Here is a 24,123-nt window from a genome sequence, read left to right as displayed (position 1 = left end):
TATTCGAAGTGGCACCTCTGCAGGAATGAGGGCTGTGCCTTCATGCATTTTGCCACCATCCTCTGCACCATTCCTGTACAATAATGACTTGTAATGAAGTGTAGGAGACAGTGTTGGTATAAAGGGTGGATATATTTAAAACACACTACTATATCCTGATTAACCTTTGAGATTTGCAGGTACCACAAATTTTTACTAAAGATTTCAGTACAGATATTTTCATGTCTGGCAATTCCAAGACGCTTTAAAAACTTAGATCTATTTGCCAAAAGAAACAGGTAAAACCGACTTAAGACAGACAGATTCAACACTTCTCCCAAGGACTGGGGTTGTGGATCCGATTTGAACGTCACCTTTCATCTTCTCCTCTCCGGGATCCGTTCTGTATCCGCGGTCGTCGCTCTCCTCAGCTTTCCCACCCCTCTGCCAGCTGCTGCGGCGGCGCAGGGCCGCCTTCCTCACAGGCTGCTCCTCGGCCACCTCGCAGGTGGGCTCCAGGAGGGGCATGGGCCGCTCCTCGTCCGAGTTCTCGAAGGGCTCGTCCAGGACCTCCGTGGTCTCGGAGATGGTCTCCGTGGTGACGCTGCCGTTGACCCTGCGGCGCTTTCGCCCTCTCTTCCTCTTGGGGACAGGGGCCCTCTGAAACCAGCAACACAAACCACAGTCAGGGTGAGCCTTGCGCCCGCAGGCCCATAACCACACGCTGGTTTTCTGACCAAAGCTACAACCACATGTGGCTTGAAAGCCAGTAAAAGAACTGCTCTCTTCTAGGCCTTAAAAAAAAAAACTTACATCACTAAATAAAGCAAATGACAATTGAGCAAAACTGCATGAGGGAGGGCAGACATTCGAGGAAAGGGAAAGAATCGGGCGCTGAAACAGAATAAACTCCTTCTCTAACAGAAGATGGCATTTATATGCTATGGTTCAACACTTTAACAGTACCCAGTATCGCGTCTCCGATTCCTAACAGTCCTTTGAAACATGCACAATAACACTCATGCACCTTCTTCCAGCCGAATCTGTGAAGCTGAATTTACAAAGTGCTGCATATTTGATCTCCGAATTCCACATTAAAAAAACACTGATGATTCGATTTAATAAAAGAGTGAGAACTAGCAGCGATATTCTTTTTCATCACAAGAGGGCAGGGCAGCACCACACAATCACTTCATCCTTTTGCTTGAACCACATTTCCCTCACCCACTTTCCATCTGCTCAGAGCTGCCAGCACCGTGACATTTCTGAAGAAACAGCTACACGGCGGTTTAGAGAGAACCGCAGCAGAAACCTACCTGTCTAAAGATCTCAAGGCCTCACCAGATCAACAGCAGCACACAAACTCGAAACACGTATGCGACTACTGCTTGGTTGGCGTTAAAAATCCCACCTTAACATGACGCGCAATGAATTTGATCACACCAAAGCCATGGTTTTCAAATGGGAGCCAATTAAACACTTCTCTTAATAGGGACCGTTTTCACTCCGTAAAAAAAACTTAATATCACCATGAGACCATGTAAAAGGCGACAAATGAGATGAGGCGATTTGACTAACTTGTTTGGTCACTAGTGGACTTACCAAGCATCTCTAACAGACATTTCTTTAAAGAAGCAATAGTTGCAGCTTTAACACAAATGTGTAGCTGGTATCAGATTCCCAGAACAGTAACTTGACATTTATAAGTCGCTCTTACTTTAATAAAATTAAAATAACAAAGTCTAACTTAAGCAAGAGTATTTTGATTATGCTTCCAATATAGTTTTCTATTCTGACTGCACAATATTCAGTCTGAAAAAACGGCCCGTCAGAGCCTCATAGATTTCACAGAAATCAATGCTGAAATCACATTTGGTTGCAGAATTCCGTGACAGCCATAGAAAATCACTAACTTTCGACACAAAAAACAGAACAGTGACCAGCAATCATCATCTGCTCCGGGAGAAGAAAATGAACATTTTTTAAAGATTTCAAAGTTTAAAATGATTGTTTTCTGAAGCAGAATATTCAATTTCTCTAAGCAGCACAAGCTGCGACAAATCTGGAGGTTTCAACATGAGTTAGACAGGTGTGGTGTAATAAAACTACCGCAAAAGCATTTGTATTTAAATGTATGGCAAAACAATTGGTATTGCACTATTAACATTGTGATATTCATGTACAAATAACTCCTATATGAAGTAAGTAATTTTAACTTTAAACATCAACTGGTATATTACAGTCCACTTATTTAGTGAAACATTAAAATTACCGTAACAGGATTTTACGATGTTTCAAAAATATTTCCATCATGTCAATCACGTGGAAAGACCTTGATGTGCACTGACATACTGAAACAGTGAAGTGTGAAAGATTAAAACCACAAATGAATATGAAAACTCCACAGATAAATGCTTAGACCCTATCAGAGACCTTGTTTTCTCAAACACTTCTTACACTCAGGGGTTTCTATGTGAATTGTGCAGCATTAGGTTCTGGGAAGCCTACTGGCCAGTTTCAGATGATACTCAGCCTGGTGTCTAACATATCATACTCAGATCTCAACTACTGTCTATTTTCTAGCACCTAGACTCACTCCTGCTCCAGGAGAGTCAGTCACAGGAGTCACACACAGTTTCATTCCATCTGAGCTCCTACAGATTTAACTGGATCAATATATAGATTTGGTTAATCTGGATTACCACTTAGCGCTCGCGATTGTAAGCCTTTATCTATTGAGGATGTGAAGTTCCACCTAATGCCTGCAGAGCCATGGCCTGGTGGCACCAGGAGCTGGACTGCTATTCCAGTGAAGGAGAGGACACAGTCTGCCTCTGTACAGAAAAGACGCAGACTCGAGTTCACCGCTGGCAATGCAATTTCAGATGCCATGAAACGAAACATTCACCAACAAAGCCAACAAATGGGCAACAGAAACACGTCTGTTAAAAAAGCAAAATTCCAGAACATTAATGCTAACCAATTCCAGTTTTGGGTACGTTAGTATCGTAGTTTAAAGTATAAGGTGTATTTCGTTTTATGGTGTATTGTATGGCTATACAGTCCTGCTTTGAAACATTATGGTGGACTCACTAAAGCAACCAATCCTGCGGCTCTGAAGGCAAGTGTGGCGATTCTACCCCGGGCCTCTGGGCGTGTTTCTGCTCACCTTCCTCTTAAAGCCAAGCACGCTGTGTGCTTTCGTCAGTATGGGAGGCGCCGCATCGCCGCCCTCGTCCTCGTCCTCCTCGTCTTCCTCCTCGCTGCCTTCTTCCGTCTCCGGCGCCGGCCACTCGGAGGCGGCGGCGGCGGAGAGCCTGCCAGGAGGCTGGCGGCCTGGAGCCCGGCCTGGGACCTTGGCGGCCTGCTGCCTGCCAGTGTGCGCGACGGCATAGGCTTCCTTCTCCTCCTTCTCCCAGCAACTAGCCCGTTCCATTAGGCGCTCCGCCTGAAGGGAAAAAAAGCGGCAGCTCAGCATTTACATTATCAAGCCCATGGAAATTGGATTAATCTAGCTCAACTTTCATTCCCCCCCCATGATCACTAAAGGCCTGTTAAACTGGGAGATTGCACCATGATGAGCCGTTGGTCTCGCAGTACGAGTTGTGATAAGCAACCACAGCAGATTACATTTCATGGAATATTTACAACTATTAATAATGTAGTGAATGTATTCAAGCCGTTTTGCACTGCATTACATGAATACTGACACTGAGCATTTTAGCCTGCTCAGAATGTGGTTTGATCTCGCCCTTATTTCCGGGAAACTCTACTGGTCTTTTTAAGAAGTTCACAAATCTTTGGAGGGGAGAAAAGAAGTTACAAACTTTTGGAAGGTCTACATGTCTGCATGTCGTTTACCAAACGTTTCACAAAGCAATCAAATTCCACTGCTGATATCCAGATGCATCCCTGGCTTCAATATTAGTTGAAAAAGTATAAGGACTTTCTACGTGGGTCTCAACGAAACTGAATGGATTAATGTTCTTCAGAGACAAAAGTTTTAGCTTTGTACATTACTTTAATACTGTGATTAGAAATCACTGGCTTTGTTGGTTATTTTGCAGTCCTAAAGAACACAGAAGCCTCTCCTATTAAGACTAGGCCCGCTGTTGTATAATAGGGATGGGACATAAAAATGCACACAGTTATCGTGCCCAAAATAAGGGCCCAGACGCGACACATTGCCAACAGAACACAAATACAGGGGCTATGCATGGGAAACATGCATTTTAACTCCCCCCTGACGTCGTTCCCAGCACGAACTGGTCCTCACGCCACCCCCTCGCACGCTTTATCACACGCTGAACCAGGAAGCCCTACACCCGTGCAGAGCCACCATGGGGTTTCTGACCACGCGCCCGAGCCGAAAAAACACCTCTCTTAAAGGCGCCTCAGCTGACCGCCCACCGCACCACGCATTCGTTTTATACCAGAGGAAGGACGTGGAGCCTCGGTGGCGGGGAACGTACTTCCATTTCCGCTTCCCGTTCCTCTTCGGAGACGGCAGCGCTAGGAGCCACGACGGGCGTCCACCGCAGGCATTCCGGATCCACTTCGTTCAGCCGGGGTTTGGCCCGCAGCCTCTCCACGTGATTCTGGATCACCTTCTCCCTTCGGACAATTACGAACCTTCACGGAAGGGGGGGGAAAAAAGGCCATTTTAAAACATTCTGGAGGGCACGGGTTCTTCTTCGAGGCCGATGTGTCCTTCACTGCCGCAGAAGCTGATGTTTAAAGGGAAGGAGTTGGCGGTTTGGGCACAGTACCGATACAGACGGCGGTTCAGGATTCAGACCCTGCCTGTTCCCACACAGAGAACGGGGGGGGGGGGGGGGGGGGTTGACTGGGCAGGACGCCTCAGAGAGACACTGCTGCCTCTCTCCTCTGCCACCCGAGTGAGGAACAAGCTGCCCAGCCTACACCCTGGCTTGTTTCACGAAACAGCCGGATAAGGTCCTGGGATCAATTAACTACTAACTGAAGAGCTCCCCCTTGGTTGTCATCTCTAATGTTCCTCAGACTATAAAATCAGCCGATCTGGGATATTCGCTGTATCATGCACCCGCATAAAAGAACAAGATGCTTCCAGTAACACACTCAAGTGCGTGTTGGAGCCTTTTCCAACAAATACAAAATAGAAAGTAATTTAACCCTCAACCTACACACAACAAAGTCACAGTCAACAAAAGGCGCAAGGCATGCTTTCTTTTTTCTTTACCCGATACTGGAAAAAAAAAAAGTTCTCTGCCTGCTATATAATTTGAAAAAAGTGGATGTTTGGAAAAGCACTCTGGGTTTCTAAGAAAGCTGCTGTGTTTTGGCAGTAATCAGAAGTCGAGGAGGAGAGTGGCACTAGAGCTCAGTAACTCCACTGGAGTTCTTGGAACAGCAAAATAATTTTAGACCGCACTGGAAGGGAGGATTATAAAAAAGATGAACGAAAGCAAACATAGTAACCATTCATGGCTCTCGTCAGTTGCAAATACCGTGATGTATTCCTCACATTCTAAAAACACAGGGTCTCTCACCTGCCGTCCTGCTGCTCGATCATATTGAGATGCTGCAGAGTTGTTGCGATGTCGTGGGGACACATCCCCGTCGCTCTGCTTATTCCTTTGATGCTGATCCGGGCGTGCCGGTGGTGGTACAGGTACTCCAATATGACGCTCTTCCAGTAAGCCAGGTATGACAAGCGGCCCAGGTCTGACAGGGGCTTCTCTGGAGACCCCGCCTGTCCTTCTTGCCGAGAAAGCAAGTAACCTACAGACACGCACACACACAAAAAAAAAAACTTTTTGTAAGGTGGCCATTGTTACTTATTTATACAGCTGATTTTCATTCAAAGCATCTTATATTTGAGCTCACTCATACAGCTGGGCATTTTGCTGGAGAAATTCAGGTGAGGTACCTCGCTCAAGGGTACAACAGCAATAGCTTCTCATTTGGGATTCGAACCCACAACCTTCCAGTTACGGGCCCAGAATCCCAGCCACTTCACCTAGAATGTTCATGTGAACCCTGTAGCTCGACGGTGTGAGGTTCAGAACCTCACAGTGCTCTGAAACGCCAGTTGCAGGCTGTGTGCCGTCTTATTCCTCATCAGTCAGAGTTGCTTCAACAGAAATCCAAAATTTTCACAGCCCAGTGAAAGGTACTTAAACAGCTGGCGCTTAAGGAAAACAAATCGAAGAACTGCTCAACAGCTAAAATTAAAAAAACCTAAAGGTGGGGATAAATTCTAAACACACCTGTAGGTTTAACAGATGTGAAATATAAAACAGCCATTAAACATTCACTACAACAGACTTCACTCACACAAACTGCTCTGCATGCTTGTATCAAGCAGCACTAGAAGAGATACACAGTCCAGCTGTGCAGCCCAGACCTTAGGACAGTAGGATTTACTGGCTGGAGAAGGAAATCTGCATTTGGCCAGTTATTTTGTAAGACTATCCTCTGCATTTCACAATCTGTTTTAATCTCTTATATAGACAGACACTATTTAAGATTGAGACTATACAAACCATTTACTTTAAAGCTGGCTTCCTTCCACAGAGGAAAAAAATATCCTTGGTCTTTTTTGTTTGTCTTATAAACATACATTTTTATTGTTCTTTATTTGTATTCCCTGGTTTTAAATTGCATTTTTAGTAGCTATTAGTGGTTTTGGTGCACTTGTGCAAGTTGCCAGGAAGGATTTCTGAAAAGCAGATTATGTCACTGCCTTGTGAGTCAGAGTGAAGGTTTTGCCACAGGCATTTTTATGTGCCTGCAAGGTTTCAGGATGAAAAATAACCAGAAGGAGGTTGAATTTACTGCTTAAGGGCTCCTCTCTTCTATAAAAAAACCCACTTGCACCAGACAAGGAAAGGATATTTATACAAGTGGATTTCTCCAAATTCTCAGACAGATTACACAGAAATTAACAAGACACCCATTCAGGCAAGGGTACCCCCTATATAAAAGAACCTTTACTGTTCTAAAGACCGTTGTATACACCCCTGCACCCTAAAGCAAGTGCAGCTGTATTATTTTAATTACAGTTTAGTGGCTTCCACAGTGAAATGACTAACACTAAACTGTTCTTTAAATACAAATACATATGAAAGAGGCAAGAAAATTGATATAATCCCTGAAGTCGACTGCCGTTAGCTAGCCCCCAGTTTTCAATAGAAGAGTTCTCAAACCTTGGGACTCAATAGCACTCAATCCTCCTAATCCCTTTCTTTGTTATTTCCCCCCTCTCAATATCCAGGATCCCCCGCACTATCTGAATGGCTCTCACAGCACAGGAGAAAAATCAAATGCCTCATTAAAGAGCTCCAAATACACACATCCCAGATCCCTCCACCCTCCTTGGGGAAAAAAAAAAACTCCCAAATTGAACCAGAGAGCTGCAGCTAACCGGGACTGGCCAGCCGCTCGGACACGGCGCGTTTCTCAAGCGGACAGGGAGGTCCCATCAGCCTACGAGCGCTTGAGGGTTTAACAGTTCGCAGACAACTGGCTCACTGGGGCACCGCAACGGCACAGCACTTACCTCCAGACTGAATTCTGAAAGACCTCCTCGCTCGAATGTAAGAGCTTAAGATGCACAAATGCATCCAGAAAACACACTTCAAGCTATGCAGACACTCTACACAAAACCCAAGGAGTTGAAACACTAATGTATGCATCGCTGAAAACGCATGAAAAAAATCAATAGCATGAACAAGACGGTGATGGCTAAAGACTGCATCAGAAATATCAAGCTAAGTGCAGTTTATCATGGTTTTAAATACATTAAGGAAACTTACTGAAATCGATAAGAAACCTGCCGAATCCTTGCCTTTGGTATTGAGGCATAATCATTATGCAGGAGACATTGTACTTCTGCTGGCAAAGCTTTTCCTGAGGGAAGGAGAAACAGATCAAGTTAGTCAAAGCACTGCAGAAACGGGCACTGCCCTTGTCAGCAACCACACGCGCACACTCACACACAGCCACTGTGAGACAAGGCCCTGACGAGACAATTCTACCACCTCTCTTCAGACCCTCTAGAACAAGGACATGCAGTCAGTACTACAGAAGGTTATGTGCAAATTTCAGAGTGCTTTCAGAAAAGCTGTACACAAATGCCATCTGTCATCAGCACCTTTTTATTTCCTTCATTTTCATCCAGCCCTCCCTCCCCCCCTCACCAAAAAAAAACAAAACAATGCGTTATTCATTATCTGAAAGAAAAAAAAAAAGGAATGTTTTCTTCAGTTGCGCTAAACAAACTACTAAAGCCAAAGTGGCCTTGGAAGCTAAACAAACAAAACGAGAAACGGTTTCGAAGACCTCTTTCGGCATCACTCCTTCCTTTCCAGACCCGACTGCTGTTCACGGACTCGAAATCTTGTTTTCCTTCTCTTCAGAAATGTATTCTAGACTTTCTGTGCTCTGGCAGGACTGATTTCTGGAAGCTGCCTTCAGAACAGTGCCGAAAGCAAAACACTGGGGGTGTTTTTCTCTCCCCAAACCTTCGTCAACTTAAACGAAAAAGAGGGCGTTTTTACCTTCGAGAAGTATCCGACCAGGTGACAGCCCTTTTCATCGTTTTTAGTGAGGATGTAGAAGAGGAACGGCTCAACATCGTAGTACAGAGTCTTGTGGTCAAGAAACAGCTTGGCTAACAAGCAGAGGTTTTGGCAGAAAATCTTGCTGACATTGCCATCAACCTAAAGGCAAGAACAACACAAGTGCAGAATGTTTATTTTACTTCATTTTGAATAAAGGTCACATTTCTTCATGTGTTCCAAGCTGTCAAAAACAAGACTAGTCGAGCACATAGATAAGCAGCTCAATTTCTAGGGTAAATTTAAAGATTAAAAATAGGAAACTTATAGTGACCACAACAGCCTAAACTGATGTTATCTCCCATCAGATCTTCGTGCTCCTTCTTTTAACTGTCTGTTAAATCCTCTTACATTGGAGATCCTCCCAACTGAAGAGGGAGCAAGACGAAAAACACGCATCTTATAGGTCACTGATAAGAGATGTTACATTACTGTCATTGGTGAAGCAATTAAAAAAGGGAAAGGAAAATGTTAAAAGTGTCAGGGTATATATTGTAGTTAAAAGTGTCAACCTTCAACCAAGATTGTTCAAATTGCATAGCGCACTATTAACGCCTCATTTAGAATAGTGTGTACAAACTGGGTTGTCACGTTACAGAACAGAGCGCAGCTCTAGCACAAAGAAGAGCAGTCAGGTCTATTCCGGAGCTCAAGGGAATGTCCTCTACTGACAGGTTTTTAGTCTAGAACAGAACAGCCTACGAGGGGACCCGACAACAGTATTCAGAATCCTCTGAGACATGGACAAAGACATGGGCCAACCCAGTCTCTGGGAGAAATAGGAGTTCAGACATTTGAGAAAAATCATACAGACAGGATCCCCAAAGATGTTTTTGTTTCATTTAATTATGTTTTGTACCCTAAAATGCGACAATCCAACAGCGATCGCAACTTTACATAATATCACAATGGTCAGCCTAGAAAAAAAGTTATTGAACTATAAAAACTGGTAAGTAACCCAGGATGGCACTGCGCTTAACTGGGGGTAAAATCTCACCAGTACTGAAGTCCTCACACTTGTTTTACCACATAAAAACAGCAAAACGAAGAGCTCACAATACTATTTTATAATAATACATTCAGCAGACAACGAGGGACCTCCAAGAAAAAAAACAGGTGGCTCCTGTAATTGGTGTTGGTGGAACAGTAGGTGGCGCTGTACACCCTGGACCACAGCTGCCAGGCCAACGCACCAGCATGGGGACCCGGGACGACCTCACCCTTCGGATGAAACTTTAAACTGAGGTCCTGACTATTTGATAACTGATAATCCTGTGGATAGCAGTCTGCCCTTAAGTGTAATCACCAGGAGCTTGGCTAGATTCTGCCATCGGCCCACCCTAGAGTTCCCCATTAATTCAAACGGGGAGCGATTTCTCACTCGTCCTCCTGATCCGCTGTGCAGAGATGCTGCCCTGGAGCTGAGGATGAGGTCCTATAGGAGGATACTTCAGAATGATAATTATTGTATAATGCATATTCTAACCAATTTAAGATGAAGGGAGCTCTCTATAATGGATTTTTATATTAATATAAGACTATATCTGAAAAAGAAAGATGCGGGATTTAGGAGGTACGTTTTCTGAGACTGATTTTTTTAGGTCTTGGATAAGGAGTGGAAGCTGCTTTCACTGGGAGATCAACATTCATACTGGTTCCAGTCTCAGAGGTGGAAAGCAAAAGCATGAGCAAAATAACCACAGAACTGGATAAACGTATGAACATAATCAGACAGAAGAAAATCTATCAGGTTGGTCCCAGTTACAGAAATACAGGACAACAATCTTCTCTCTGAGTCATTAGAGCTTCTATTCATAGAACTTCATAGAGAGATAGAAACACATTTTTATCGCCAGTACACACAGTGTACATATCATCTAGTAATCTGTAGAACAGTTCCAAAGACAACCGAGATAAAAATAGCACACATGCTTGTAACCTTATGTTTTGTAATGTCTTAATTACTTAGGGCACTATTGCATAAAACGCATTTCAAAATCGCTCGACTAACCTCAAACACAGAGATGTTGTTCTTCCTGTAGATTTCATTGGCAGGTGGGTGAAACCACCCACACTTCTTCGAGTGGTGCTGGAGAATGTGTTTGCTCTTCATGTACTTGAGGCAGAATTCACACAGGTAAAGCTTTTGTAATCTGTCAAACACACAAGTCGCCAGGTTAGCAAACGTCACTTCAGCAGTGACCCAAAGCCTTTCCCAACAGGCCGTGCAGGAACGCGGAAATATGGCACAAATCCCGAGCGCGCTTACCTCGAGTATTCAGGCGGATAAGGCGAGGAGTACCAGGTCTGGATTTCATACTTCCCAAACTCAATAACCGCTGGGTAGCGGCCACAGTCGGCACCGCCTGAGTAGCTGGTGTTCTGAGAAAGTAACAAAGGATTTCAAGAGGATTTTCAACAAGTGAAAGGTAGATGGAAGGCAATGCTTCAGTCGTATTTAAATGAAGGGTACAATAAACATACGGAAAACCCACGAATTTCCACCTTCAAGTCAGAAAGGCCTTGAAAAGCTGAAGGCTGATGTACAGCGCATCTCCCCCACGGCAAAGGACGGGTGCTCTTGGGAACTGCGACTCCGGCCAGGCGTCAGGGTTGACGATCCTTCCGGACACGTTCCATTTTATTCACGGGCCGCTTGTTACTGCTATGTTGTCAGGGAAAGCGTCCGGAAGGATCGTCAACCCTTTTATTCACGGGACCATGCTACCGTTACTGCTTATGTCACCGAGCCATCCTGGGAAATATGACCCTGGCGAGATCCTCGGATTAATTAGCTATGAACGACCAAACGGGCCAGATATGGGCTGAAGGGCGCCCACCCGACTGGAACCCCTCCGACGTGCTCGCAGTCCGACGTTCGCCGACGTGGTTCCCCACCTGCACCGAGAGCTCCTGGGCTTGCTTGAACATCTCCAAGTCCTCTTCCGTGACATGCTCCCGCGCCGCTGCCACCCCCGCGTCCGGGGCCTCCTGCCTCAGGTTCTTCGTGCCTTCCACGTCTGTTCACAAGGACGAGCTCATTAGAGCACGGCTCGCAGACCGGAACAAAGAAACGCACGAAGGGTTCGGGCAAAACCCCCCGGGGGGGGGGGGCTCATTTTGATTCGATTAGGATCTTTGAACTTCAGCGTTTCCAAAAAAACGTCCACTTGCGTAACAGACTCGTATAAATTCGTTAAGGATTAGTCCTAACATCAAACGAGATACAACTGGTAAGACATGTGTAAAGCATATGCAAGAGCCTTTAGCTATAGACTCTTCCCTTTGTATTCCTCGCTAATTCCAGTCATATGCTACAGACACGAGGAGTCCTTGCTACAGGAACGCTCAAACACATAGCCCGCTTCTCAGAACGCCTAGCCTCCCAGGAGGAGGACGATCAGAACTGGAGTAAACGGACACTTTAAGAAAAGTCTCCTGAGATGAAGGCTAAACTAATCTCCGTGTGCCAGCACTTTCCCCGAATCCACATGTGAGAAACCAGCATGGCCCTGGTCAAGACAGACTTCTCGCTGGAGTAAAACCGAAACAAGTCCAGCATATGTACGAGCACAAATCATGTTTATTAGCTTTAAATCAACCTCATCTTTTATTAATTAATAGCAATGGGATGGCTGTTCAGAGACCATATAATGCATTGCAATCCTACTGTTTTGGAGTTGTTAGGTAAATCCAAGGTTTGGTGCCAAAAGTTAACTATGCTTTAATAATGGAGACTTCACTGAATCATACTCCTATCAACTCCTACATGTTGTACACACACAGCTACTGTATCTGTATTTCCCAGAACAACTCTTGAAAAGAAAGAAAAAGTACAGCCTGAGGGCTCTAAAATTGCAAATTAATCTCTAAAGACATTAGCAAACAGACCAGGAACCCACGAAAAAAAAAATCTCAGTAAAGCAGTCACTGAATGCTTAATAGCCTTCATTTTTTTAATTCTTCAAATCAAAGGCAAGAAAAGGAACAAAAAAAAACAACACTTGACTCTTAATCACAGGTGTCGTTAAATTACAGAAGATCATGTTCTTTACTCCAATTTCCAGGACCAGTCTTCGCCTGGAAAGTGAACTTAATTTGCAGATTAAATGCTTTGAAATTTATACCCAAACCATGCATTTAAAAACCAGAGAAAAGCTCTCTGATCACTTTCTCGGACACTAAAATGTATCAGATCTACAGTTTAATAAAATGTTTTTATTGTTAATGGGATTAATGATGAGAGTGAGTATATTAAAAATGCTAATCCCATTATGTAATTATAATGGCACCTTAAAGAGGACTTTATTAAGATATGAAGGTTATTAGACCCAGGGACTGACTGAAATAACACACACATACACAAAAATCATCTACAGAGATATGCTAACAGTTCAGAGTTCATTTCCTTTGTTAGGATTAAGTGTCCTTTAACCCCTTTAATCCACTGGCAGGCTGAAAATCGGCCAAAGCTTTTATTTTTTTGTTATGGGAATAGAAGGGAGAAGCAAACAAGAAAAGGCTTAGATCGTTACTGGTCGAGAAACGAGCGAAGCAATCTGCCGAGAGCTGAGAGCGGGTGGTGGAAGGGTGAGAATGGGATTCTGGGAAGAGGAATGGGAAGGGTCGACCCAGAGAGCAGCGGCAGGAAGGCGACCGCGATGGGCAAGGCGGCTGCAGGGGAGCCGCAGAGACACGGGCTGGCCATGCACTAGGAAAGCGTTGGGGGGGGGGGGGGGGGGTGCCGCGGCCTCTGCAGGCGCAAAAGAAAGCCAAAGGAAAATGAAACTGGTGGCGCAGGATTAGTTGGAGAACACATTCTAGATGTTAATCGACATTAGAGAGAGGGCGAGAAAGCTGAGCTACTTCGCTACGCGAGTTCAGGAAGAGCAAAAGACAGAGAGGAAAAAGAAAAGCTGAGACGGCGCGCGACAAAGATTATTGCACTTGACGGGAGGCAGGTGGGGTTGGCGCTGTGACCCTTTGCTTACCATGATGCTGATCGGGCTTAATTCTTCCGGCTGCCAAGCTCCCCTTCCCTGGTGAGGGGGTCCCCTTTTGAGGGGTCACTTTATATTTTAATCTGCCTAGCATCCTGTGCTTTCTGAGGAATGAAGTTCGTTTGAAATGAACCACTGCCTTAAAAGTGCATCCTCTGGGTACCCCCCACCCGGGGGCGGGGGCGGGGGCGGAGTGGGAGACTAGCCTACTGTTCAGTTCTTTCTTCCCGTGGAGCTGGGGACAGGAAGACAAATCCGGCTCGCGCCGCACGCGCCTGGGCGGAGCGTAGCTCGGGTGCGCCTTTTTCCGCGACTGTCCCTGAGCGGCAAAGATGTGCGAGAGTCCGTCAAACAGCCCCTTGAGCTGGTTGTTACTGGAGAGGCTGCTAAGGGAAGGCGCGCTAGACTGGCTGGAGGAGCTCTGGGGGGAGTTTGCGGAGGCGGAGCTGCTGCCGGACTTCTGCGAACCGGGGCTCTGCCCGGGTCGCGGAGGAGGGGACGGGAGCGCGGCGGGCGGGGGGGTGAGCTGGGGAGAGGTACCGGTCGCCGTGGCGCCCGAGCGAGGAGTGCACAACAGTTTCTGGAGGCCCTTTTTCCTCGGTCGGCAGTGCTTTGGGAGGTCTGCCGTCTCGGCCCGCGACCTGCGGCCGACGGGCGACGGCGTGAAAAATTTAGAGAGGCCGTCGATGAGGCCCCTGGTGGTCTTGTTAACGGGGAGCGGACAGGTGGAGGAGGATGTGGGCGTGAGAGGAGTGGAGGAGGAGGAGGAGGAGAAGGAGGTGGTGGTGGTGGAGGAGGAGGTGGAGACGGCCACCCAAGAGGGGTCTGTGACGGCCAATCTGCTGCTCGTGTTCTTCACGGATGCGGCATGACCAGATGGAGGTGTGGTACAGACTTTAATCTTTTGACCCCTACCAGGTGACCCCCTGCCCGCCAGTGCAATCAGGGTTCCTTCTGCGCTGGTTACAGACCTGAGGGCGAAAAAAACGTTAAGAGCAAGTCAAGAAAGGTGGTCAGCGTTTTAAACGAACGGCCATCTTTTTGTTTTTGCGTATGACTAGCCGGTTTCCAAACTAGAAACTAGCTGGTTTCCATGCTAGAAAAAACTCCAGTTGCGAATGAGAAAAACCCCAAGATATTTAGGCTGTGACCCAAACATCACGTCTATAAAAACGACCAACCGACAGCGACTGCAAACAAGGATTTCAGGCTTTTGACAAATTAAGAACACGCAGCTGCCGATAACTTTTCGGTGTCAAAACAGCCGACACCATCAATTAACACATCAAGATGCTCCTCTGTGCGCAAGAGTGCAATGAATCGGGGAGCAGCGCATCTATAACGAACCATGTGAGGGGAGGTCTTTTTTTCCCCCCTCGTTACAGCGGAAAGCTAGATGCCAGTCAGAAGTAGGCACGAATGTGCTGTGCTCAGAAGAAAAAGCCTAATGTGACCCTGGCCTGGACTCTTCCCAGCACTGACTGCAGTGAGGAAAGGAGGCACAGAGGTCTGAAGACTGAAAATGCTGTTCTGAGGCTTAAGGGGAGAAAGGTAAAAAGTACAAAGCACAGGTTCTCGGATCAAAAACTTGAGTATTGGTCCCTGCAAACAGCACTCCCGTTTGGTCTTCGTGAAGAGCACTGCAGGAGGCATGAATGAGTAACGCAATTACTAATCTGGCTTTCGGTTAATGAAAAGCCAGGGGAAGACTTCTGTATTGAGTCTAAATTTATCTAAAAAACCAAATCGCTTTCTATGTATGTGCTGTCTTCAAGACATCTGAGATAAACTGTTAATACAACATAAGCTTCAGGATCGGTAAGATTAATGGTTAATTAACAAGCAGGATCATAACAGCTCATCTGTTCACCTACAAGGGAGAAAATCTATTACTGCAGAGCCAGTATATGTTCATGATTCACTCTCAAACACTTGTTCTGGAAGCAAAGACCTGGAGGTCATGAGAAGTATAAATGCCCTTTCGGAAAGGTTCAGGGAAAAGAATGGACTTATTTTACAAGACCTTTATCTACATAATCTGCAACACAGAGCATTTCAGATTTAATAAGATGCAACTGGAGCAAAATTAATTCCTAAGCAAGGCATTACACGTACCAACATTACAATCCTACAACACATCACAAAGATAAAAACTAAAGTAAATTTTGATATTATCAATGACCTTTTCTTACACCTCCTAGTTAATACAGCACAGTGGTTTTAATCCCATCCAAATGTAATGTGGAGCTGTGCCAATGAGAAAGGGTGTCTGTGCATTATCTGTGCTCACCTGCTCTGTGCATGGAACAGCAGACCCAAAAAGTTACAAGGACAAGGAACAGAAATGCTAATGGTACAAATTAATTCAGCTGAACCTTCTAAGTTTAGCCTAGAAATTTAAGGACAGAAGGTGGAGGATAACATACATTGTTCGCTGTTTGAGCTTATTTTTGGGTCTTCCTATTGGCTTGGCGTATCTCCGTTTGATCTGGGCGGCTCTTTTGTGCAGCAGCCTTTTCCCCTTGTCCTCCGGCCTGCAGACCTGACAGACCCACAGTCCTGGGGAAGAGTTGGAAGGAAAGCGATTCAGGAAACTCTGTCGCTGCTAGGGACACATTTCTAATTTTTAAAATGCTAAACAGAGCACAAATGCGATCCAACGTCAGGATGTAACTTTCAATATATCTGCGTGTAAAATGTTTTTTTTGCAACTGCCCTATCAAGACGGATACTTTCGCCTTCCTTCGCATAGCTTTGTCAAACACGATTACGTAATTTCTTTTCGGCAGGTCGTTTTTTTCCCGACGCAGCACAAGCTTTAACATGAAACCTTGAATATTCCACATGTGCAGAATGATAGGAAATAGAAAAAAGCTCTATGAAGACATCTTTCTAGGCTGTCCTAGGAGACAGAAACCACAGGCCTTTCTAGAGTAGAGGTCACAAACTCAGTTCCTCGAGGGCCCTGTGCCTTCCAGTAGTCAACTATACAATTAACCTAATTATTGTCTAAATTAGACATGTATGAGATTTTTCTTAAGGTCTTCGAGAGTTGATTACACAAGACATTCACTTCATTAAAAGGTAGAGCTACCTATAAATTGCCCGAGAGCCTGGTTAGAAGTATTACAATTATGCAGCTAATTAAACAATTAGACCTACTATTAAATTGAGAACAATTATGGGTGGAACAGAAACCAGACGACACTGGGCTCTCCAGGAAGCGAGTTTGAGGGCCCTGCTGCAGAGAAACTGTATTGCTGAGGCAGTGCTGTTACTATGCGAGTACAATACCTTTTGGCATTCTTGAAAGTGGGGGGTCACAGCACTCCATATGGAACCCGCGATCACAGGAATCGCAAAACAGCATGTCTTCCTAACAAAAAAACACAACAATCTTTTTAAGCATTTTCAACATTTGTTCATTTTTATCATCCCCCCCCAACAACACACTCCTAACACATTCAAAGGGATACAATATGGTTATGATATGAATGTATTAGATATTGATTTTTTTTGCATGTCACATCAGGCTACATTTTTTAATAAATGGCATCAGATCCGATTTCCCGCCAATAAGACTGCCTCTTATTACTATTATACGTATAACGGACAGAATCTTGCACTTATCATGAGAGGCAATGAGTATCTATTACACCCAGATCATTCTTTCAAATATTTAAATGCTTAGCCTAATAAATAACATTGATAATTAACACCTGTAATCGCAACTTACAGCGTTTTTCCCCTGAACCCGACAGGAACTGCAGGTCTTGCACTCGATACACTGCCATCGCAATGCCTTCACGTTTGCAGTCAGCTCGGGCGAGAACTTCAGACACGATGGGTGTCCTTAAAAAAAAAAGCAGATCGGCACAACATAATGTACAGACCACTCTCCCTCACCAAGCCCAGGCCTCGGTTATTCCTAAACTGAAATCAACGCTTCCTGAAAGCTTCCAGTGAAAAGAGCAAACCTGCTTTTTAATAACTTTATAATGTTCCAGGGACTGCAATTGAGAAAGGCTGAAAAAATAAGCCAGGCAAGCCTTTATTTTTACCACGCACGCCGACAGCTTCCATTAGCCATCTAAATTAATTTCTACAGAGGGAAGGGAGACCTTTTTTCAAATTGCATATATTTTAAAAATCAGTTAAACATTAACATATTGCATCAATATTGTTAAGAGCATGCATGATCCCTTTTCAAGATCTGGGTCTGAAAGCACTGTATTATCAAATACATCTGAGTAGCTAATTAAAGATAATTTGATCTTAATGAGGCAGAAACAGTACCAGCATTCATTCTAATGGAAGTCGATCCATGAGAGTCATGTAAAAGCTTGCCTTCACATGCTTTCTCTCCCTCTCAGGACTTTCAGACCAGCTGTTTGACAGTGAAAGCACAGTTTGTATGTACACTATGAACAGTTAATGAAAACCACCTCAATGCTACTTAGTCAAATTCAGGCAATAAAAATCTGTCACCAGGAGAACAATTCCTTGTGGCATTTAAAATAATTGTCCAAAACAAATGACTCCACTGGGGTGGTAATTTAATGGAAGGTTAGCAATTTACATGGAAAGAAGAGAACTGGAAAAAGGAAAATGTCGCCAGTCTGCACCTCTAATTTGCTGATCTTTACTCTTCTGTGATGCTATCTCTGATCATGAACCACCGGCACAAGCACACAAAAAAAATGACTTAGTGAACATTTCAGGATTCCAAAGATCCGCAGTGAAGGACAAGAAATCTGATTTACATTTATCGGAAACAAAATCCTCGTTAATATAACCAAATGGATGTAAGCAGACAAATCCTTGTGGTATGCATCCATAAAGTTGCACAAAATGCTAAAGAAAGGGTTTGTGAAGACGCTGCACTCGCTGGATCAAATATTTACAGCAGAGCTCTTCGATAAAAATTTATGCACAAACCTCAGAGCTAATTAATTCCTAATGTGGGACTGCTGTTAGGATGTTGTTCCAATAAACATATCAGGGCTGGGGAGAACCATTCTAAATCATTTACACTGCAGCCGACGACAACAATGCTTAATGTTTTCTTTCTCTCCACCATCAGTCAAGGTGTTGTGCATCTACAAAAATGACTAACGCTCCCCATTTTTCATTGCAGTGAAGTAATGGAGTGACAGACAACCTTCCTCTAAAATGGAACAAGAGCTGTTGAGCAGCTGAGGCAGAGCCCCTCTGACAAGTTCACATACAGCACTTCAACAGCCTTTAGTGGTCGACTGTTTCTTTACTCTTGCTCGAATTCAATAACTCCCTTTACCGAGCTCCACTGCTCAGCAGCAGACACAGCCAGGTGTGCAGACTGGGGGGCAGACAGCACCTCTGTCTGACCTGCTCACCCCTCTAGTGCAGGTGTGCAGACAGCACCTCTGTCTGACCTGCTCACCCCTCTGGTGCAGGTGTGCAGACTGGGGGGCAGACAGCACCTCTGTCTGACCTGCTGATCCCTCTAGTGCAGGTGAGCAGACTGGGGGGCAGACGGCACCTCTGTCTGACCTGCTCACCCCTCTGGTGTAGGTGTGCAGACAGCACCTCTGTCTGACCTGCTCACCCCTCTGGTGCAGGTGTGCAGACAGCACCTCTGTCTGACCTGCTCACCCCTCTGGTGCAGGTGAGCAGACTGGGGGGCAGACAGCACCTCTGTCTGACCTGCTCACCCCTCTGGTGCAGGTGTGCAGACAGCACCTCTGTCAGACCTGCTCACCCCTCTGGTGCAGGTGAGCAGACTGGGGGGCAGACGGCACCTCTCTGATTGATCTACTCACCACTGCTGCCACAGTCCGCACAGGACAGAAGTTCCTCGGGCCTCTTCTCGCGATTCGACTCCTTCGTGCCCAGACAGAAACTGCAAATCGGGATGGGGTCAGCACGGGGCTAGGAGGGAGAAAGAAAACGGGGAAGGAGGAGGAGGATTAACGAAAGGAATTCTGAAACTGGAACACCCAGTGAAAAGTTTCAGGCGAGGTACTCAAAATGAAATGCTAACTCTTCTAAAAAAATATATCTCTTGCTCCTCCACTAAACAAAGCTTAAGAAAAAACGTTAGAAGTAACTGGCTTGCTTTATGCCACGGAGATCCTGGAGGCCATAAGTCATCACCTCAACGCTGACCTCCCTTAATACAGCATCAATCTTCTCAACGGCAGGCCTGAGCCCGAACAACTGACTGCCGCTGTGCCATTTCCATCCTGGGGCTATCTCCACCACACCCTCAGTAGTTCACGGCACAGTACACAATCCAGGAGGAAGGGGATGTGCTGTCAGTGAGCTCCGTTCAGGACAGGGAGGAATCGGAGTCTGCTACATTCTTCCTTCCTGGTGTGCAACAGCAGGCACATAAACAACATTCCCAGACCATGCCTACCTCCGAGCCCCACAATACTTCAGAGGGAGCCAGGCACGGACCAGCAACATCCCACCACCCAGCCTACATGAAGCACCTCACCTTTATCGGGTAATCTCTTTATATTGTACAGAAATAAAAAAAAAAGATTAATGATCATAACAATTAAAGTTCTTAATCAGAGTTTCACATACTAGAGCCCAAAGGGAGCACTTGATGTGTAATTGAATTAATGTTTAATGGAAAAAAGCCTGGTGTTCTACACCATTCATCAAGTGCAATACTGCTACCGTCAAGAAGAGAATGATCAATTTAACAATTAGGAAAACTGATTCGGGTCTCCAGTAAGCACAGCATTAACTTCCCAGCCAGCCTTTTTTTTTTATTCATTACAAAAATTTCTGCAACGATACTTCATGTCTTGTACTAAAAAGGAAAGCATTGTTTCACTTATGTCAACGAACAGTTGGCACAAAAACGCATCTCAGAAGCCTATATTCAAATCACCATCTGCAATTTCAGCATGTGAAGGCCTCGATTTAAAATACTTATGCATGCTCGTTTGGAACATCGATAAAAGCGTCTCATTTCACATTCTGGAAAAACATGAACACAGATCTGGACTTTCCTCAGCCCATGCTGGCAGCCCATGCTACACTTATGCTTCACTCTCTCGCTCAAACTTCAGCGAAGCCCCATGGGGGAAAAACTGGTCACGACGACCTGCATTCACCAGCTCAACCTGCAGAGCGCCGAGCTGCTAATCAGGGCCAGCTTTCACGCCCAAACCCATCAGAAGCCCAGCTGCACACTCTTCGTCCCCTTACTGCAGCTAAACAAACGAAGCACAGGAAATCTGCACACAACCGCCCTCAGCAGCCTGGGAGCTTCAGGTTTTGCTCCAACCAGCGGATCAATGACCGGCCCAGAGGGACCAGGTATCTTTTGACGTTTTTCAGGATTCCGATGAGCTCTTTTTGGCAGGGCGGGTCCCCACTGGCAGTAAGCAAATGTCAGAGCCTGGTAAAAAAAAACAAACAAACCTCAGGGCAGGCCGGCTTGCAAACCCCTTCAAGCGCAGGCGGGTAACCACACTTCCCTTTCCTCCGCGGACTGGCAGCTGTGCGACGAGGGCAGGGCCAGATGCGCTCACGCCAGCGCCCCATCGGCAAACAACCACCGCGCAGGCTTTAGGCGAGGATGCAACTAGACAGGAGGACTGTGCCACGCACATTTCCTCCAGCTGCGCGGCCTAGGACACCCCGGGCCCCGGAAGGCCGTGGCGCTCCCTCCGCGCGTGCAGAGGTGCAGCACCAGAGCACACGTGCACACGAGGACTGACCTCCTGCTGCCTCCTCCTCACCGAGGAGCCCAGCCACCGAGCCATCAACACTGCCTTACAGGCCTGAGGCTCAACAGCCGACCGCGGAAAGCTCGCCTTCTCAAGTTATTCTCCAGCTGCTGCAACTTCATATCAACAGTCAACAACGCTGAGGTTAACAGTGCAGAGGAAGATTAATTACTCAGTAAACACTTCGGTTTCTGTCTCCAGACTGTCACTCGCCCAGCACTTTTTTTCCAGAGTTTGGCCTTGGAAAATCTATCATCCGCCACGGAACTGGTTTAGGATATTGTTCCGAGCCTTTTACACTTTGACTCTCATGCAGCACCACCACAGAAATCTCATGAACGCCGCAACAGGAATTTTAACCTCTTAACATGTGGAACTGGTGTGCTCAGATTAAAACGCAGGACCGGCATCCAAACGGGCAGTAAAGCTGCTGTTACTAATAGGGTTAAGGGATCAGTATAACAATCTCCCAAAACAAATATTTCCATTTGCTTTGCTCTTCACTCATGAATTGAGCCAACACATGCCCTGTGCATCGCATGCAGGCTGCAATTAGCCGATGTCGCTATGCATGACAGCCCTTGGCTGCACCCTCGCACTAGGGAGCAGGGTGCTCTTCCACCGAAGACGGAGGCTCAACGGCAGCAGCGCAGCGCCCGGGCCGTCTGGGGCGGAAAGCCCTGACCGAGGGCGCCGATGCGGCGCAGTTAAGCTAAAGAGACTAACGGGGGTCGTGGATCACGACTGCCATTGGTGAAAGATGAACGACGGCTCACTTCCGAGGTCAAACCCACAGGACTTTACTCCTTTATGTGCGGCGGTGGTTATTTTTGGAGAGAAGTATACTAGGGTTAAAAAAAAAAAAACATTTCTGATGTTTCTAGAAGGTAACCATGCAGTTAACGCAAAGGCAAGCACGAGTTTCTGTTCGAATACGTTTCATACTTGCATCCCAAAGTGTTACAAACTTTGCTCGGCTGTTCCAGCTGCACACAACTTCCCCGGAGACCCTTTATTTTACAGGCATTACTTAAGGGTACCCGACTAAGGTGGCAATATGCCCCATTTCCCAGCTACAAAACCTGGCTGTTAAGGAAGCATGCTGACAGGGTCAATGTGATATCTGAGGGACAACACGAATTGATCTAGTTTTTGAAACGAGGTGAGCATTTTCTGTGAAAGCAGGCATTGCTGCATTGCATCTCATAAATGCACTTATACATAGGATTATAAAAAAAGCTGCTGAACACAGGAGAATGTCAGTTTTGTAAAGTATGGACCCACGGAGTGCTTCCTAAAACCGCATGTTGTAATTTTGAGCACTTTTTAGCAGTCACAGAATGTACTCTGAACGCGTGCCTTTAGCAACAGCTTTCAACAGATGCAACAGAAAAGCATCCTACGAGCACTGAAATCCTTACAGAGGAAAATAAGTGAGTGTGCGATGGAGTGGCCACTGAATGAAACTGTCTTGCACTATGATGACATTGTTTTTTGTCCAAAAAATGCATTCCTGTTACATAAAATAGAATAAAGCAAAAAGTAATACAGCAGAATCCTAGGCCCCCCTGATAAACTGTAACTAAAAACAAGGTCATGAACTATAGACCAACATAAAGATTTGGTAACTTTTAAAACATGATAATGTACAAGAAAAAGTAATTATTAATTCTATTGTTGATAGCATCCCAATACCATCAATGGCACAACTAATAATCACATTTTCTGTATCTCTTAATGCACAAGATTTATTCACACTAGTAAACATGTTAAAAGCAAAATCCTGTCAATTTTATCCTCCGATGTATTTTCAGTCAGCTGGTAGGATCACAATACCTCAGTGTATTCGTACTGAAGTTTCTGGAAGTTGAATTAACTGCCAGGAAGGTACTAAAGGAGCTCCACAGACACTTTTGGCACTCTAAGGCAAAAGAGTTCAGTCTTGAAGATATAGTACAGAGTAACAGCCTCAACTCTAGAAACCACCAACAATCTCCAGACTAATGGGATGGCTGCTACCTCAACAGGAAGGTAGAAATGGATGTCAAATATGAGAAAAGTGCGTGGGAAGGAAAACGACAAGAGGGAATCTTCACAAGCTGTGGTATCATCGGGATACGGTGTCTCCCAGACTCGATGAATCTGGGGTCTGTAGTGATATATTTGAAAGACACGGATTTGCCCAACAGCAGCAAACTGACTCCCCAGGACAAATGGGGAGATGTGATGAGGCTGGAACTGGGCTTCTGGACGGCTTCCCAAGAAAAACAGTCGCATGGACAGGAGAAGCTCACTTCAAGCAATATGAAGACAGTACTTTGTCCAAGGGTAGAACAGTAGGGCTCCATGCAAGACTTAACACAAACCTTCCGGTTAGGAGTCCCGTGCCTTAAACACTGTTCCGCAGTGTGGCCCTACGATAGGAAATAACACATCAAGCTCAATAACCCAAAGAGCATGAACATTTCAGCCCTGAGCAGAAGCGCGCAGATCACCTGGGGGAGCTGGAGAGGCCCTGCTTGGAGGAGTGCTGGAGCACCCCTGAGGAGGAGCTGTAGGACCCGTTCAGAGGTCCTCACAAGGTCGGCAAAATATCAATGGCTGGATATATCCCCATACAGAAATACAGGACACCGTGACAGATGTTCTGTTTAACATACAAGTCTTTAGCTTTTGATTTGTTACTACAGAAAACATTGAATGTACACCTGGATTTTAATTACCTCACAGTTCTGAATAAATTTGGAGTCAGGTGCATCTTAATTGTATATATTCATCCTATTTGCCTCTTTGATACACTGAAGACCTAAT

The 24,123-nt window shown here is 45.5% G+C and overlaps 1 protein-coding gene across 4 annotated transcripts in view; it reads right to left on the bottom strand.

Annotated features, from left to right (window-relative positions):
* kat6b (K(lysine) acetyltransferase 6B) overlaps nt 1–24,123 on the bottom strand; it is a 42,751-nt gene that overhangs the window by 3,846 nt on the left and 14,782 nt on the right. For 3 of the 4 annotated variants that reach the window (XM_088915649.1, XM_088915648.1, XM_088915650.1), the window contains exons 3-16: nt 19,384–19,492; nt 17,319–17,434; nt 16,877–16,958; nt 16,009–16,141; nt 13,574–14,553; nt 11,481–11,602; nt 10,852–10,964; nt 10,594–10,735; nt 8,523–8,684; nt 7,779–7,872; nt 5,511–5,742; nt 4,452–4,611; nt 3,149–3,427; nt 354–639 (exon numbers count right to left, since the gene is read on the bottom strand). In XM_088915649.1, coding sequence (XP_088771775.1) covers nt 354–639; nt 3,149–3,427; nt 4,452–4,611; nt 5,511–5,742; nt 7,779–7,872; nt 8,523–8,684; nt 10,594–10,735; nt 10,852–10,964; nt 11,481–11,602; nt 13,574–14,553; nt 16,009–16,141; nt 16,877–16,958; nt 17,319–17,434; nt 19,384–19,492 — 3,010 coding nt within the window. The remainder of the gene's footprint in view (nt 1–353; nt 640–3,148; nt 3,428–4,451; nt 4,612–5,510; nt 5,743–7,778; nt 7,873–8,522; nt 8,685–10,593; nt 10,736–10,851; nt 10,965–11,480; nt 11,603–13,573; nt 14,554–16,008; nt 16,142–16,876; nt 16,959–17,318; nt 17,435–19,383; nt 19,493–24,123) is intronic. The other variant, XM_088915651.1, reaches the window with a different exon arrangement.

Source organism: Atractosteus spatula, chromosome 5 (genome assembly GCF_055471065.1).
Source record: "Atractosteus spatula isolate fAtrSpa1 chromosome 5, fAtrSpa1.hap1, whole genome shotgun sequence".
Taxonomy (NCBI): Eukaryota; Metazoa; Chordata; class Actinopteri; order Semionotiformes; family Lepisosteidae; genus Atractosteus; species Atractosteus spatula.
Note: the sequence above shows the minus strand (reverse complement) of the source record. Positions and strands in the feature narration are given on the sequence as shown.